Here is a 16,967-nt window from a genome sequence, read left to right on the forward strand (position 1 = left end):
AGAGAGAGAGAGAAGACGATCATCTTGAAAAACCTCGCTTCAGCAACCGCCTTGGGGAAGCTAGGCGCGCGCGGGCGGCGGCTGCAGGTGCGCGGTGGAGGAGTGGAGCATGGTGGTGAGCTCCTTGGACGCGACGATGGACTTGTAGATCTCCATGACCAGCCGCTGCTCGAACTCGGACGTCCGCGCCGCCGTCGCCGAGGGCAGCTGCTTCCGCCGCGGCACGCGCCTGGCCCAGATCCCCTCGGGCCCGCCGCCGGGCAGCGCCGTGGCCGACGCCTTCCGGGCCACGGCCAGCATGCCGCCCACGTACGCGTCCCGCGCGCGCGCCAGCAGCCGCCGCGGCGCCGTCACGATCGCGCGGACGGCGCGCGCGCGCCGGATGAGAAGCCCGCGCAGCCGCACGCGCCACCCGACGCGACGCGCGCCGGAGCCGCCGAGGCGCTGCGTGCCCTGGGACCTGCTGCCGCCGCCCTCGCCGGCCTCCAGGCGCTGGTACTTGCGGCGGCGCCAGTGCGCGCGCACGCCCTTGGTGAACCCAATCGGGAACGCCTCCACCTCCATGGCCGGGCGGCTCGTGTGCTGGGTGCTCGGCGGCGAGGTGGAGGTGCGGCGCGCTCTGGCTGGCGTGGTTGCTCGACCGGAGGGTCAAGTTTGCTTGTCTCTTGCTTGCGTAGGTGCTGGGTGAAATGAGAGTTTGGTGGTGGATGAAGCAAAGTGCGATGCCGGCTCGCGTCTTATATGCAGGGGCGGGGAGCTACGGCCGTGGTTGGTGGGGGTTGTGTGTGCGACTGGTGGTGACCGGTGACAAAATCATGGGGATTTGATGCCGTTTTCGCGGCTGTGGCCACGTTGAATTCACTCGTCGACGCCGTGGTTGGTGACTTGGTGGTGCTCGGCGTGGGTTGCTGTGGATAGCCCAAGGTCGTTTTCTTTCTTTCGTTCATTCACTCGCCTCGATCATGCGTACGTGCATGGCCAGCATATCACAAGTAAAATGCAGCAGTGTTGAACGTCTAGAAGATGGCAGCCTGGATGGATGACTAAACTCGTCGGTTGAAGATTCCGTTGCTTCACATTTTAATGCACTTGTGTGTGTTGATATGACGGCTGACTAGTGGAGTTTGCTTGGCGGCAACTATTTCTCAATCGCCTAACATTTTTTTTTATTTCAATCACATTTTCCCCTGTCTTCCTCTTCCTCCAGCCCGTCATCCCTCTCCCGCGCAGCCACCAGTCGAACCGTTGTCCCATGCAGCTCAACCTGAGTTTTGGGTGGGTTTGAGGTGTCGGAGTCCTACATGGCTGTTGTTCGCACTCCTGCTAAGCACCCCTGTTTGACTCTTATTTTTCGGAAAAAGTACATCCGGACTGCTTGGCGGACTAATACAAACCTGTGTTGGATGGCAAATCGCGTGGTCTGTACGTATGCAGGCAGTCTGAGAGTCCGATTTAGAGATGCCCTTACATAATCTTTCGACAAATTATCTCATTCGGCTGAATTTTACGAGTGGGGCACATCCCCACCCCCTCTATTTCCAATCAAAAGTTGTCGACTGCCTGCATAAAACATACATAACTCATCCGTACGTGTAGCATTGCTCTCCAGTTCCTAGCGTACCATGCTCAGTGCCCGGGTTGTATATGCCCTAACGCACCCCGCAAATGTGAGCTTACTTTGGTGGTCGGTGGGTGCTCTAGTCATTGACGATGAAAGTTGGAGGAACTTGCTCGTAGGTACGACTACATGTGATAAGCCTAGCATAAAATGGCTTAATTTGGTGGTCAAATTAAATCACGTGGCGCCGTAGGGGGTCGTTAATCAATCAAGGAGCTACTGGTCATAGTCAACCAAGGAATCACGGGTCATGCATGAGTGGCTTTGCTGCTTTGCAGGTTCGCGCCCGTACCCGTGCGTTTGGCGAGGTGTAGCTAGGATTTCTCTTTTATAAAGATTGATCGTTGTTTTTTATATATGATCATGTATGACCAGGACTCGATGGACTCTTTTTTTTTTTTTGGTATATGAGCAGCCTTGCACTTTTTTTTTGAAGGGTGCAGCCTTGCACTTTTGGGCAGTGAGTGAAGCAACGAGGGATGGGTTGTGACGTGAGAACGGAACGGAGCGGTCCATTCCATCCGTCGACATGGCCAGGTTTGTTTTGACATGGCCAGGATTATGAGTGTTTTATTAATATAGGATCTGCATATTCTTAGCCGAATGAGAATTGGTGTTAGCAGCTTGGACGAGTAGAGAGTTCTTAGCGTTTGTATTTGACCGTTGACCAGTGTAGTAGTAACTTGGTGTGCGTCGCTGGCTGCTGTGCCATTAGTTTTATTTTACCGCAACCAACCAGGAATTTTCCTTGTCAAATCAAACCAAAGCACGTAGCCAGGAGATTGTGTTTTCAATTGACCAGCCAACGAATAGTCAACTGAGGAACGGTTGACACGTTCGTACGTGTGCGCATGCATGTGTTTAAAAGGGCACGCTGAATAGAAACTGATGTGCCATATTCGCTTTTAGAAAGATTCGTGTATACAACGACGATCAGGACTCGACTCTTTCTTGCATGAGTGAAGTGACGTGCGGTCCTAGGACCTTCATCATCTTGTTGTTTTCCATTGCTTTCTGCTATTATCAATGAATGCCAGCAATGCTGGATCTTTCAAAAAAGAAAAAGTGACGTGCGGTGAGAACCGGATCAACAGAAGCCAGGCTTGACATGCCGGGCCAGGTGTTTGCGCGGATCGTGTCAGAGGAAGAGGACAAACTCTTCTTCTTCACTTGAAACTTCTTTTTTATGCCTGGTGAAATTTGTGATGCCATGCCGCGCGCCTAGCCTAGTTTCTCGATCGGGTGGGGAAGGAAGTCGAGTTTGGTGGAGAAAATTGCGTGTGATGCACTCATGTGATGTCGGCCGCCTCGTGTCGTCTTGTATGTAGAGTGGGCCGTGGTTGGGTCCAAGGTGGACACGTTGAATTCAGTCGTGGTGCAAGTGCAAGTGCGTTGCTAATCCATCCGGCCCGTCGTTTTGTTCCATTTACTCACATAATGCGTACGTGCATGCCTAGTACTCCCTCCGTTACTGCATCTGGCTGTATATAGACATTGTCTGGAGTGTAGATTCACTTATTTTGTTTCGTATGTAGTTCATATTAAAATCTTTAAAAAGACTTATATATGTGCTGAACGTCCAGAAGGTGGCCCGAAATTGGTGGAAGCTTAGCTTGGATGAGTATAATAAACTATGATGTACTCCCTCCTGTCCTTTTTACATTGCACATTGGACTTGCCAAAAGTCAAACTTAGCTAAGTCTGACCAAATTTATATTAGAAATTATTAGCATCTATAATATCTAATAAATATAACATGAAAATATATTCCGAGATGAATCTAATGATGTTGGTGCTGTTATGTAAATGTCAATAATTTTTTATATAAAATTGGTCAAAGTTGGATGAGATTGACTTCAGACAAACCTAATATGCAGAGTAAAAAGGCATATAAACATATACAGCCGTTTGAGCCACAAATAATTTTGAACAGAGAAACTATTAAACTGGTTGGTTGAAGATTCTGCTTCGCTCTTTTATTTCTATATATACTTGTGTGTATTTGACCGTTGACCAATAGCCGCCCCTAGCCAGCTAGCGCGCTGACAGAGTTCGAGGCTGTCTGGTTGGTCTGGTTGGTCCAACGATGGAAGTCCAGCAGGTAGGAACGTTCGTCGACATGATGAAGTCTTGGATGCTATCACCTGATCTGATCTGGTTGTCAAATTATAGTGTCGTCTCGAAATACTACTGGACGTGCCTAAGAGCTACTCCCTCCGTCTCATAATATAAAAACATTACATTTTTTATACTAGAGGGAGTACTAATCAAAGAACCAATAATAATGGTCAACTGGGGGGGGGGGGGTCACATTTGCGAAAAGAAAAAAGAGAGGGGCCAGTGCAGTGCCTTGTTGGTTTAGTGTTTATGCGTTCTTATTTGAAGCACACGCTGGCATGTGTGCACGGTGCCGAATAAAAATTATAGAGCCTACCAACATCGAGCTAGATCTCATTCGCCATTCAGTCGCAGCTAGCGCTGGGTTGGAGGGAAAAGCCATGTCACCGGGAAGCCCTTTAACGGGCGCACCGGCTTCTCCAGGAACAACTCCGACCGCTGCGTGCTCATGTCGTAGACGATGCAGTAGAAGGGCTCCTGTTGTGTCCCGTAGTATCCATGATTGTATCTTTTCGCGCTAGCGTCCACCATGAAGAAGATGCGGTTCCCAGCGGTGTAGATTGGGTCATGCTCGCCAGTAGCATGAACCGCCCGGGAGCACCATGGCCCGACGAACAGCACCCGGTCGTCGCCCACGCTCCTTATGCTCGTCCACCGCGACCTCTCCACGTCCGCCTTGAGTACCTCGAACTCCAGCTCCAGCTCCAGCCCGCCCATCGAGCCGCCGCTGAACCCCTCGAGCATCGCGTCCTCCCTGCAGACCAGCAGCAACGTGCCGCTTGATTCTAGCAGGTATCGCGACGAGTGTTTGAGGACCCCGTGGGGGCTACCCATGAGGCGCTCGACCCGTGACACAGTCGGATTGCCGGTGCGCCTGTCCGTGCCGACGGAGACGGAGAAGAGCCCGTTGAACTTGTCGAGGGCGTAGAGCTTTCCCTCGCAGGAGACAATGTCTTGGAGGTCTCGAAGCTCGTCGGGTGTGCTCGACCACCACGAGGACGCCCCTGGCCGGCACAAGGCAAGCTTGCTGCTATACGTCAATGCCTCGTCATCATTGACGATCGCGGCGACGAGGTTGCCAGAGCACACGACGAGCTTCAGCATGTCGGGCACCGGCTGGTCGGTTGCGACGAGGAGAGGCACGTTGGGAGCATACGTGCCGGAGAGGCCGGGGAGCAGGATGGTGGTGGACATGGAGAAGGGGCTGACCAGCGTGTAGGCGCCGTCGAAGCGCTCGAACACGAGCCACTCGCCGCAGGAGCTCTGCGCGTGCGGCAGCTGCCGGTGGCGGTCGAGGTGGAGCGGCAGCCGCCGGAAGGCGGAGCCGGGCAGGCTGTAGAATGTCCGGTCAGGCAAGGCGAGCCACGGGTAGTGCGGGGGCGGAGAGGTCTGCCGCGCAGAGGCGCGCCACTGTTTGCAGACGGCGGCGAAGCGGACCCGGTCGGCATGGCAAGGGAGGCAGCGGAGCACGACGCCCGCAAGCTCGGTGGGGATGCTCGACCAGGGAACTTGGGCGCGCCGTGTTGGCGACGACATGATGGATGAGGCTGTTGCTGAGGGTCGACGTGGACGAGACAGCTCCGGTGTGTTGCAAGCCTGTATGTCCACCGGTCCCCTGCCGTCGTCTGCAACCCTGCGTAGGAGCAGTATATGTATAGGCGGTTGGCACGACACGAGAACGTTTTCCTTACTGATTCGGAAGTGTGAGCCTCCTTCCTTTCCGAACTCGGACTAGCTCAAAAGATACGAACGGCACCCAAATTATCGGCAACTAAATTAGAGCTACAGCCGGACCTCTCAAACCCGCCTCATACATCCGGCCCGCCCAGTCACCGACTGGTCACTTTTTTTTACCCAGACGGATGCATCAAACAGACCTCAAACGTCCGGACTGACTGGCACCCCTTATCCAGCCCAAATATGGGACGAATATGAGGGTCGGGGCACGCCACGTCGGACTGATGAAGGGGTCTCAGCCGGAAACGCCCTCAAATCCGGCGGTCCGAAGTTTGTCTCCTCCATCGACCGGTGGTGCCGCGTGGCGCAGCTCCGTCGGGTCGCATAGTGCATTGCCCGACTATTTAATTCGACCGGCGGCACCAAACCCTACCATCGTCCATCCACATTCTCCTCCTCCTATCCGCCGCCGTCGCCGCCACTTTCCACTCCACTCGTTCGCCTAGTAGCCATGCCCCCACGCCGCCGGGTGAAGAGCGAGCCCTTTCTGACGCCAGAGCTTCGACTCGAGCTCCTTGAGCAGATCCGGTCTAGGCGCGAAGCCCGAATTGTCGTGGGGCTACCTCCGGATGCAGTGGATCCGGAGGAGGAGTTGGAGGAGGAGGAGGACGACGACGACGACGAGGAGGAGGAGGAGGACTTTGAGGAGAAGGAGGAGGATGTGGGGGACGCTGGCGACGGGGATCTGCAGGCAGAGCAGCAGACCATTCTCGATTGGGAAATTTTTGTTTTAGCCACTCTAGACTTTGCCAATTTTCCTTATGCCACCCTAGATTTTGATATTTCACCTTTTCCACTCTTAGCTTTTGATAATTATCATAATTGTCATTCCGTGGCAAAAGCAAAATAATTTTATTTCATTTTTTCCACTCTTAGCTTTTGAAATATATCACAGTTGCTACTCTGAAATATTTTCTTTTGCCATAGGAATGGCAATTGTGATAATTGTCAAAAAACTAAGAGTGGCAAAAATGAAATGTCAAAATCTAGAGTGGCATAAGGAAAATTGGCAAAATCTAAATTGGCAAAAACAAAAATTTGCCTTCTCGATTCCCTTCGGTCGGAGTCGGCTTGGGAGGCAAGACGCCGTTGCCGGCAAGAGATGGAGGCGCAAGAGGCCGCGGAGGAGGCGGAGATGTTCGCCTACTTGGATGAGGTCGAGCAGGAGGAGGATGAGCATGAGCCCTCCTACCCGCCCATCCAGCTGGCACCCGGCACGGTCGTCGTGGACATCTTCGTCGACGAAAAGTAGCTAGGGTAGTACATAGGATTCCTTTTATATGCTTTGTATGAATCTAGGGGATGAAATATGAGAGAGACAGATGCAAAGTGGCTAATCTGAGATGTGCCTGGTCAGTGCCCGCGGATGCGCCTGGGTGCATCCGCTGGCGTTGGAGGGGTCGGATTTGCAAAGTCCGGCTATAGATGCTCTTAACCACCGAGTACTGATTGATCCAAGCGTTACTACAGAAAAACACGGGCTAAAAACTTAGATTTTTCCGAGGGCTCTTGAATAAAATGAGCGGAAATTACGAAGTGCTATCTCCGATCGAGAGAGACGCGGGCTTGCTGATGGCAAGATCCCTGGACCGGAATAGAGAGAGAGAACCCTAACAGTGGAAGGAGATCCTCTTGGTCCGCGGGAGGCATGGTTGCGGGCTAGGAAAGCCATAAAGCACATCATGCGAGAGAGGATCTGAGCCTTGGTCTCAGGTTAGGGGACTGCAAAAGAAGGTCGCCGGAGACCTCACGGGACTCGGTCAAGGATTCCCGCGAGCAATTTGAAAAACGGAATTGCTAAAACACATCTAGATAAGAAATGAGTATTGTATACATCTAAGTGCACAGCTGTAGGATCACATTTCAGGATTCACGTTTTCTTTTTGTTTTGGCGATGTCGTGCCCTGCATGGGCCACTTGTTTTTTATCATCTTGTGGGGAAAGATAGAATACCCAACTGATATTCTAATTCTCGCCATCTTTATTCATTCAAAACATAGGTCGAGCAAATGTTGTTCTAGTGGATCAGCATGATGTATGATAATAAAAGAAAAACCAATTATTTCATCTTTACTAGGCAATTCTTTATTACGAGGTTGCCTACGAAACTTAGAGAAATTAAACTCATGAGACACATCACCACAATTAACACTGATGGTTTCTTTCTTGCAATGTATCTTAGCATTAACAGTGTTCAAGAAAGGTCTACCAAAGATAATGAGACAAAAATCATCTCGTGGGAAACCAAAACTAGGAAATCAGTTGGGTATTCTATCTCCATACAAGACTTCAACATCTCTAACAATCCCAAGTGATGTAATAGTATCTCTATTAGCAAGTTTAATAGTGACATCCATGTCTTCTATTTCAGCATGCGTTATATCATTCATAATTTCTTGGTAAAGAGTAAAAGTAATAGCACTAACACTAGTGCCCATATCGCATAAGCCATGATAACAATGATCTCCTATTTTATCTGAGACAATAGGCATGCTAACAACGGGCTTATTCTTGTCTTTAGTATCGGGTTTAGCAATTCTAGCAGCTTCATCACATAAATAAATAGCATGCCCATGAATATTATCGACCAAGAGATCTTTAACCATGGCAATGCTAGGTTCTACTTTAATTTGTTCAGAGGGTCTAGATGCTTTAACCATAGCAATGCTTTAATTTGTTAACCACGGTTGAAACCTTAGCATGTTTCTTTATCCTAATAGGGAAAGGTGATTTTTCAATATAAGCAGTAAGAACAACTGGATCAACATTGTAAATGATAGTTTCATCCTCAACTATAACTGGTTCCTCAATCTTTTCTTTAATAAGGGGGTGATATTTAAACCACTTCTTTTTTTGGAGATAAACATGAGTAGCAATTGATTCACAAAAAGAAGCTACTATTTTAGAGTCAAGTCTCACTATGTAAAATTTGACATAAGAAAACAAAAATATAGGTCATAAGACCAGAAAAATCGCATTTTATGTATATTTTACACTATGTTTTTACGTTTTTATTTTTATGTAACATAAAATATTTTTAGGGCGATTATATACTTTTTTATGTACGAAATAAGACAAAATTGACGGAACATTAAATTACGGTGCATTGCTATTAAAATAGATGTGGGTGGGGGGGGGTGAAGAATAACTATTCCTTGATGATATGTGTGGTACAAAAATATAGAGAGGTCATGTCAAAATTGTAGGTGAAAATGGTATTGAAATTTTGATTATATCCCTACTACCACATGTTACATCCCAATCTGAATATTGATTAAATCCATACAGACAAGTCATCAACACATAACAAATTTATTACAGTGTGTGTTACTAGTATTTGAGTCATATCCCGTAAAAAAATATTTGAGTCATATGCTAACAAAGCTACCGCGTTTCAAAAAAAAATGCTAACAAAGCTAGCAACCAGAGCAACGAGTAGGTACAACTGGTGGAGCAGCCAGCATGTATAGTGAGAACTTCTCCAGCCAGCCAGTACTACAACGAGCAGCTACGTCTGGACAGGGGGCGCATTGCATAGGTACGGGCGGCAATTGGGGGAGGGGGGACGGCAAGGTGCACTACAAAAAAAATACACTTCCGTGATGATACGTGTTTGTCACAGTAGGTCGCATTTTTTGTCATGCATGTACATCTATGACAAATTTATGACAGAATCAAGATAGTCATACATGTGCTGTCGTAGAAGTGTTCCATGAGATTACCAAAATTATCATCACGGAAGTGTCCACTTCCATGGCGACAAATCGCGCGTCACAGAAGTGCTTTCGTCAAGGGTGACCGACACGTGGCATCCACCGTAACGGAACGCCGTTAAGCTATCAGGTCGGGTTTTGGATCCGATAACCCATTAACAGCCCCGACCAATGGGGATTTTCCATGTGTAAAATCATCATTGGATGGAGGAGACACGTGTCAGGTCCGCGTTGGCACAGGTGTCACTCATCCAATGGGCGAAGCGCGCCTATGATATGTTGACACATGGACCGGCCCATCAAGTTTAAATGGGCCGTGTCGGTGTCAAAACCGGTGGATCTCGGGTAGGGGGTCCCAAACTGTGCGTCTAGGCGGATGGTAACAGGAGACAAGGGACACGATGTTTTTACCCAGGTTCGGGCCCTCTCGATGGAGGTAAAACCCTACTCCTGCTTGATTAATATTGATGATATGGGTAGTACAAGAGTAGATCTACCACGAGATCAAGGAGGCTAAACCCTAGAAGCTAGCCTATGGTATGATTGTTGTTCTTGGTCCTACGGACTAAACCCTCCGGTTTATATAGACACCGGAGGGGGCTAGGGTTACACAGAGTCGGTTACAATGGTAGGAAATCTACATATCCGTATCGCCAAGCTTGCCTTCCACGCCAAGGAAAGTCCCTTCCGGACACGGGACGAAGTCTTCAATCTTGTATCTTCATAGTCCAAGAGTCCGGCCGAAGGTATAGTCCGGCTATCCGGACACCCCCTAATCCAGGACTCCCTCAGTAGCCCCTGAACCAGGCTTCAATGATGACGAGTCCGGCGCGCAGATTGTCTTCGGCATTGCAAGGCGGGTTCCTCCTCCAAGTACTTTGTAGAAGATTTCGAACACAAGGATAGTGTTCGGCTCTGCAAAATAAGTTTCCACATATTGCCATAGGGAGAATAATGTTTACACAAATCTAATCTGCTGACGCATTCCGTAGCGTGACATCGCACTACGCCCAAGCCTTTATTCGAATTGTTTTTACTGTCCCACCTCAGCGCGTTTAGCGAGGCAGTTTCCTTGGCACGTCCAGTCGAAGCAGAGATCGTGTCCCCTTTATTTACGGGATTCTCATCAATACGGACATGGCTAACCCAACCGCGCCATTGATTACGGCGCTTGGGAGATAAGCGAGTTTTATCAGGCTGGTGGGGACGCATAGCGGCATCCGCCCATATAAGGGGATAAGGATCCACCTTTTGACCTACGCCTTCTTCCTCCTTTGCCTATCCATCTTCCGCGCACTTGAGCTCCAGCGCCCAAGTCTGCACTTCCCACCTCGACCTTCTCCAGCCATGTCTGGAGCGGGAGGCAAGTGGATGGTCTCCTCCGTCACGGAGGGACACATCAAAAACTGAGGAAGGCTGGATACTTGTCTAACGACATCGCGCACCGGCTTCCCGAAGAGGGGCAGCTCCTCCCCTCCCCAAGGCCCCATGAGAGGGTAGTGTTCCTCCCCCACTTCCTCTGTGGACCGGGCTTTCCTCTCCACCCATTCGTCTGGGGTCTCATGTTCTACTATGGCCTGGATTTCCATGATCTGGCCCCGAACTTCATCCTCAACATCTCGGCGTTTATGGTCGTGTGTGAGGCTTTCCTCTGCATCCGCCCCCATTTCGGCCTATGGCTCAAGACTTTCAATGTCAAGCCAAAGGTGGTGCGCGGCAACCAGGCAGAGTGCGGAGGCGCCATGGCGGGCAAGATGCCCAACGTCCTATGGCTCGAGGGCTCCTTTGTGGAAACCCTAAAGGGGTGGCAATCGGGGTGGTTTTACATCATCGAGCCGCGCGACCCTGAATGGGTCGCAGCCCCTGAGTTCCGGTCCGGACCCCCTACATGGCTCACGTCCTGGAAAGAGACGGGCCTGTCGTGGGGCAACAAAGGAGAGGTGACTGGACTGCAAACATGCATCCAAACCTTGGTGAACAAGCAGCTCAAGCTTGTCAATGTAGTCCTGGTTATGCTCGTCCGCCGGATCCTCCCGTGTCAACAACGGGTCTTCAATCTGTGGGAGTTCGACCCGGTGTAGCACCAAACTCTGAGCATGCTCTTTGACACGACGTACGAAGATGCCTGGAAGGCGCTATTCAAGGGCGCCGAGGCTCCCGCATCCGCTTCCGAGGATCGCGGATTCAGCACGCAGCGTCACGCTAGTGCGGTAAGCTATTTTTACCTTTTACAGGGTATTAGTTTTTCATAGTTTGACTCTATGCGGGATCTAAGCTCCCTTACCTTTGACAAGATTGGCCGGCGAAGTCTGGGCAGATCAACTGTCCGGCTCCTTTGCCCGAAGACCCAGCCAATGCTCGCTTGGCGAAGCTGTTGGTTCCGGCACCCTATGTGGTGCCGGAGAAGAAGGCCACAGGGACTCGAAAGAGTGCCCGACGCCTGGAGGTGTCGGATTCATCATCCGACGAATCCGAGACGCGCTCCTCCCGTGAAGACGAGGAGGAGGAAGAAGAAATCCCTCCCCCTCCAGCGGGGGGAGGAAAGAAAAGGAAGGCCTTCCCGACCGGGGATGCCGAAGGGTCCAAGAAGGGGAAAACCCTTCCTCCGGACTACTCCCCCGACGCCGACGACGGCGAAGAGGAGTGGCTGCACAGGGCCAAGCGCTCGGCGAAATCGTAAGTATCCCGATACCAAAGTAATTCATAGTATTCCTTTATGGCTACCTTGGAGAGTGGTGTCCGCCCAATCTAGGAGACACCACTCTCCAAGAAGTAACACTCTTGTCGGAGGCTCCCAAGTGACACCTAGCCAATCTAGGAGACACCTTTCCTTATGTCGAATATGATTATGCAGTCCGCCCAAGGCCGGGCTCGACGAGTCGTCGAGCGGCTCCCTGGATTCGTCGGATGTGAATTCACTTCCGACGGCTACCTCCCCCTGCCCTACGGACGACGCCGAAGTGTTGTCCCAACAGGTTCCAAGTCAGGAGGAGGTGGTCCTAGAGGCGCCGCAAGGCGACTTCCCGGACTCCAGGAGTAAAGGGGATAAGACCCCCCCAGGGCTCCAAGTCCGGCTTTGAGCCGGACGCCGCGCCGGAATCTTCAATGGTTCCGGACTGCGGCAGGCGAACTCCTTCCAAGAGGAGCAAGCCTACTGAGCCGGTGGCCCCCATCCAACCGGAGGCACCGGACAATCTGTTGGAGGTGCTTAACGGCTCCTCCATCGACGAGGAGCACCACACTATTATGAGTGCGGTGATCCAGAAGATTCAGTCCGCCAAGAGCGGACTGACTGAAGCTTGTGCCAGCCTTCTAACAGGCTTTAAGGTAAGTAAAGAATATGTAAAAATATTACCGCATAGACAGTAGCCCCTGATGCTCTGTTTGGTGTTTGGAAAGAAAAGCCGAATAGAGGATCTAATAAAATTCGTAGGAGTCTAACAAAAAATGAGTCAATATGCATATGCAGGCTTCGCTGCTAACGTCAGCCGCACTGACTGCGGAGGTGGGCACGTTGAAGCAGGACCTCGAGCAGTTCGAGCAAGAGCTCGGCCTTGCCAAGCGGCAGCTCAAGGAGAAGGAAGGTAAGAAATACCTTATTAAAATATATAAAAGGTGCAATTGCAAAAAATGACAGGATTGACGTGGCTATTGTAGGGGCCACGACTGAGGTGGCGGCCCTTAAGCAAGCGCTGTCCGAGGCCGAGAAGAGGGCGGCCACGGAGCGCACCGAGCGGGAGAAGTATGAGGCCCAGGTTGGCGAGGTACGGCAAGAGCTCCAGGCTCTCATGAAAAAACATGAGAGTTTGGAGCTTGACTCAAAGACGCGAGCGTCCGAGCTCGTGGTGGCCATTGAAAATGCCAAGTCTGCCAAGGCCGAATCCCAGAAGGCCCTCTAGGAGGTGGATGCGATGAAAAAGATAGCGGCGGGTAAGACATTCTTTATGCAAAGCAAACATGTAAAAGTGAGTTACTTGTTACTTACCCGAATCCGGAGCTCTCCAGGAGCATTCGCAGATTTGCCCCGTAGCGTGTCCGATGCTGCCGCGTTCTACCGAGCCGAGGAGGGCAGCTCGACGGAGAAGGTGTTCTGGTCTCAGTATGCTGAGGCCGGACACCCTGTGCCCCTGAGCGACCAGCTGAAGCAACTGGTCGAGCTCCACAAGGTGGCCGAACAGGCCATGAAGGGCCTCATAGTTCGGCTGTGGCCTGGAGAGGCTCTGTCTGGGAGCTACTTCGGGCTGGTGCGGCGGCTGGTGGAGGCTTGTCCAAGGCTCGAAGTCATCAAGTGCTCCGTCTGCATCGAGGGTGCCCGTAGGGCCCTTGCCCGTGCTAAGGTGCACTGGGGCAAGTTGGATGCTGAGAATCTTGTGAAGGATGGGCCACCGCCGGGGAAAGAGCATCGCAAGACCGAAATGTATTATGAGGGCGTTCTGAAGGGTGCCCTTCTTATGGCGGATGAATGTTCCAGGGATGTAATTTTTGAGTAAACTCGCTCGTTTTGTCCTGTGCGCTGAAAACTTGTTCATATGCGCTAAGCAATGCTTTTTGAATTTAAAATATTACCTTCTGTGCGGCCGTTTATCAAATTTGAAAATTTAAAACATGATCATCTCATACAACAACTTATATCTCATCACGTCTTGACCATATCACATCACAACATGCCCTGCAAAAACAAGTTAGACGTCCTCTACTTTGTTGTTGCAAGTTTTACGTGGCTGCTACGGGCTTAAGCAAGAACCAATCTTACCTACGCATCAAAACCACAACGATAGTTTGTCAAGTTGCTGCTGTTTTAACCTTCACAAGGACCGGGCGTAGCCACACTCGGTTCAACTAAAGTTGGAGAAACTGACACCCCCCAGCCACATGTGTGCAAAGCACGGCGGTAGAACCAGTCTCGCGTAAGCGTACGCGTAATGTCGGTCCGGGCCGCTTCATCCAACAATACCGCCGAACCAAACTATGACATGCTGGTAAGCAGTATGACTTATATCGCCCACAACTCACTTGTGTTCTACTCGTGCATATAACATCAAACCATAAAACCTAGGCTCGGATGCCACTGTTGGGGAACGTAGTAATTTCAAAAAAATTCCTACGCACACGCAAGATCATGGTGATGCATAGCAACGAGAGGGGAGAGTGTTGTCTACGTACCCTCGTAGACCGAAGCGGAAGCGTTGACGCAACGTAGAGGAAGTAGTCGTGCGTCTTCCCGATCCAACCGATCCAAGCACCGTTACTCCGGCACCTTCGAGTTCTTGGCACACGTACAACTCGATGACGCTCCCCGGGCTCCGATCCAGCAAAGCATCGGGGAGGAGTTCCGTCAGCATGACGGCGTGGTGACGATCTTGATGTTCAACCATCGCAGGGCTTCGCCTAAGCGCCGCTACAATATGACCGAGGTGTATTATCGTGGAGGGGGACACCACACACGGCTAAGGAACGATCACGAAGATCAACTTGTGTGTCCATGGGGTGTCCCCTGCCCTCGTATATAAAGGAGTGGAGGAGGGGAGGGCCGGCCCTCTCTATGGCGCGCCCTAGGGGAGTCCTACTCCCACCGGGAGTAGGATTCCCCCTTTTCTAGTCCAACTAGGAGTCCTTCCATGTAGTAGGAGTAGGAGACAAGGAAGGGGAAGGGAGAAGGGAAGGAAGGAGGGGGCGCAGCCCCTCCCCCTAGTCCAATTCGGACAAGGCCTGGGGGGGGGGAGGGCGTGGCCTGCCCTAGGCAGCCCCTCGCTCTTTCCCGTATGGCCCAATAAGGCCCAATACTTCTCCCCCGTATTCCCGTATCTCCCCGGTACTCCGAAAAATACCCGAACCACTCGGAACCTTTCCGATGTCCGAATATAGTCGTCCAATATATCGATCTTTACGTCTCAACCATTTCGAGACTCCTCGTCATGTCCCCGATCTCATCCAGGACTCCGAACTCCTTCGGTACATCAAAACTCATAAACTCATAATATAACTGTCATCGAAACCTTAAGCGTGCGGACCCTACGGGTTCGAGAACAATGTAGACATGACCGAGACACGTCTCCGGTCAATAACCAATAGCGGAACCTGGATGCTCATATTGGCTCCCACATATTCTACGAAGATCTTTATCGGTCAGACCGCATAACAACATACGTTGTTCCCTTTGTCATCGGTATGTTACTTGCCCGAGATTCGATCGTCGGTATCTCAATACCTAGTTCAATCTCGTTACCGGCAAGTCTCTTTACTCGTTCCATAATACATCATCTCGCAACTAACTCATCAGTTGCAATGCTTGCAAGGCTTATGTGATGTGCATTACCGAGAGGGCCCAGAGATACCTCTCCGACAATCGGAGTGACAAATCCTAATCTCGAAATACGCCAACCCAACATGTACCTTTGGAGACACCTGTAGAGCACCTTTATAATCACCCAGTTATGTTGTGACGTTTGGTAGCACACAAAGTGTTCCTCCGGCAAACGGGAGTTGCATAATCTCATAGTCATAGGAACATGTGTAAGTCATGAAGGAAGCAATATCAACATACTAAACGATTGGGTGCTAAGCTAATGGAATGGGTCATGTCAATCAGATCATTCACCTAATGATGTGATCCCGTTAATCAAATAACAACTCTTTGTCCATGGTTAGGAAACATAACCATCTTTGATTAACGAGCTAATCAAGTAGAGGCATACTAGTGACACTCTGTTTGTCTATGTATTCACACATGTATTATGTTTCCGGTTAATACAATTCTAGCATAAATAATAAACATTTATCATGAAATAAGGAAATAAATAATAACTTTATTATTGCCTCTAGGGCATATTTCCTTCATAAGTTGCCACCTTAGATAAACCGTTAATTAACAATCTCACATCTGTCATGGATATCACTCACCCAATCCACGTCTACTAGCATAGCATGACATAATAAGCAAACATAGAAGTAACTCCCAAAGGTTTGAAAGTAAACAGGTAATAGGTACTACCTCAACTACTTCCCATCCCACATTTAATTAGATCCTAATCATGCAATGTTTGAGGATTGATCTAATGCAATAAAAACTGGGTAGTAAGGAGGTATGATCAAAGTGTTACTTGCCTTGCTGATGATCCGCGAAACCTAGAGATTCGAAGTAACAGGCGGCGCACTCCGGGTATTCTATCGCAGACAAACAAACAAGCATACAATAAGTATTCATCTAATGCCCAGGTAAAACTCAAATAAGAGATCTAACCAGAATGTTCAACTTAAGAACTCCGGTTTGCAAAAAGAATCAAATCGAACGAAGCAACGAAAGTCAAACGGCGAAAGAAAACAACTTCATTCTACTAATCTGGATCTAAGTCAAATTTTACAGAAGCAAAAACTTGTTTAAGTTGGTTAAACGAATAGAGGGTTTCGAGACGAAACTCCAGGCGCTTGAATCGCCTGATTCCGATAAACGAGCGAAAAGTTATACTAAAACGAAAATCGGATCAGAAATCACGATCAGAAATAATCGCGGAAAATCCGAGAAAAAGGAAAATGACGAACAGATTAACGAACGAACGTTCGTTATCTGGATCTAAACGACGAACACGTTTGTTAAAACGAACGAACGAGCGAATGCTCACTACTAAACCGAAAAAACCGATCTAAATAAAAAATGGAAACTAAAAAATAACCAACGAAAAAGCGACGAAAAAACCGAACGGTTTTTCGAGAAAAATTGGCGGCGCAGAAAACGAGGCACCTCGGGTGGCGGATCGGCGAGGCGGCGGGCGGCGGTTCCTGCG

General features: G+C 50.0%; 2 protein-coding genes across 2 annotated transcripts; both read right to left on the bottom strand.

The window, feature by feature from the left end:
* Positions 1–6: 6 nt before the first annotated feature.
* LOC119346295 lies at positions 7–704 on the bottom strand. The gene has a single exon (XM_037615830.1). The coding sequence runs from the start codon at positions 562–564 to the stop codon at positions 61–63; it is 504 nt and encodes a 167-aa protein (XP_037471727.1). The 5' UTR covers positions 565–704; the 3' UTR covers positions 7–60.
* A 3,386-nt stretch (positions 705–4,090) lies between these two features.
* On the bottom strand, positions 4,091–5,272 carry LOC119356387 (F-box protein At2g17036-like). Its single transcript, XM_037623339.1, has one exon. The coding sequence runs from the start codon at positions 5,270–5,272 to the stop codon at positions 4,091–4,093; it is 1,182 nt and encodes a 393-aa protein (XP_037479236.1).
* Between the last annotated feature and the right edge of the window lie 11,695 nt (positions 5,273–16,967).

This window comes from Triticum dicoccoides, chromosome 1A (assembly GCF_002162155.2).
Source record: "Triticum dicoccoides isolate Atlit2015 ecotype Zavitan chromosome 1A, WEW_v2.0, whole genome shotgun sequence".
NCBI classification, from domain to species: Eukaryota; Viridiplantae; Streptophyta; class Magnoliopsida; order Poales; family Poaceae; genus Triticum; species Triticum dicoccoides.

Coding starts and splice junctions, on each gene's coding strand:
- LOC119356387 (XM_037623339.1), bottom strand. CDS start 5,272: ATGTCGTCGCCAACACGGCGCGCCCAAGTTCCCTGGTCGAGCATCCCC.
- LOC119346295 (XM_037615830.1), bottom strand. CDS start 564: ATGGAGGTGGAGGCGTTCCCGATTGGGTTCACCAAGGGCGTGCGCGCG.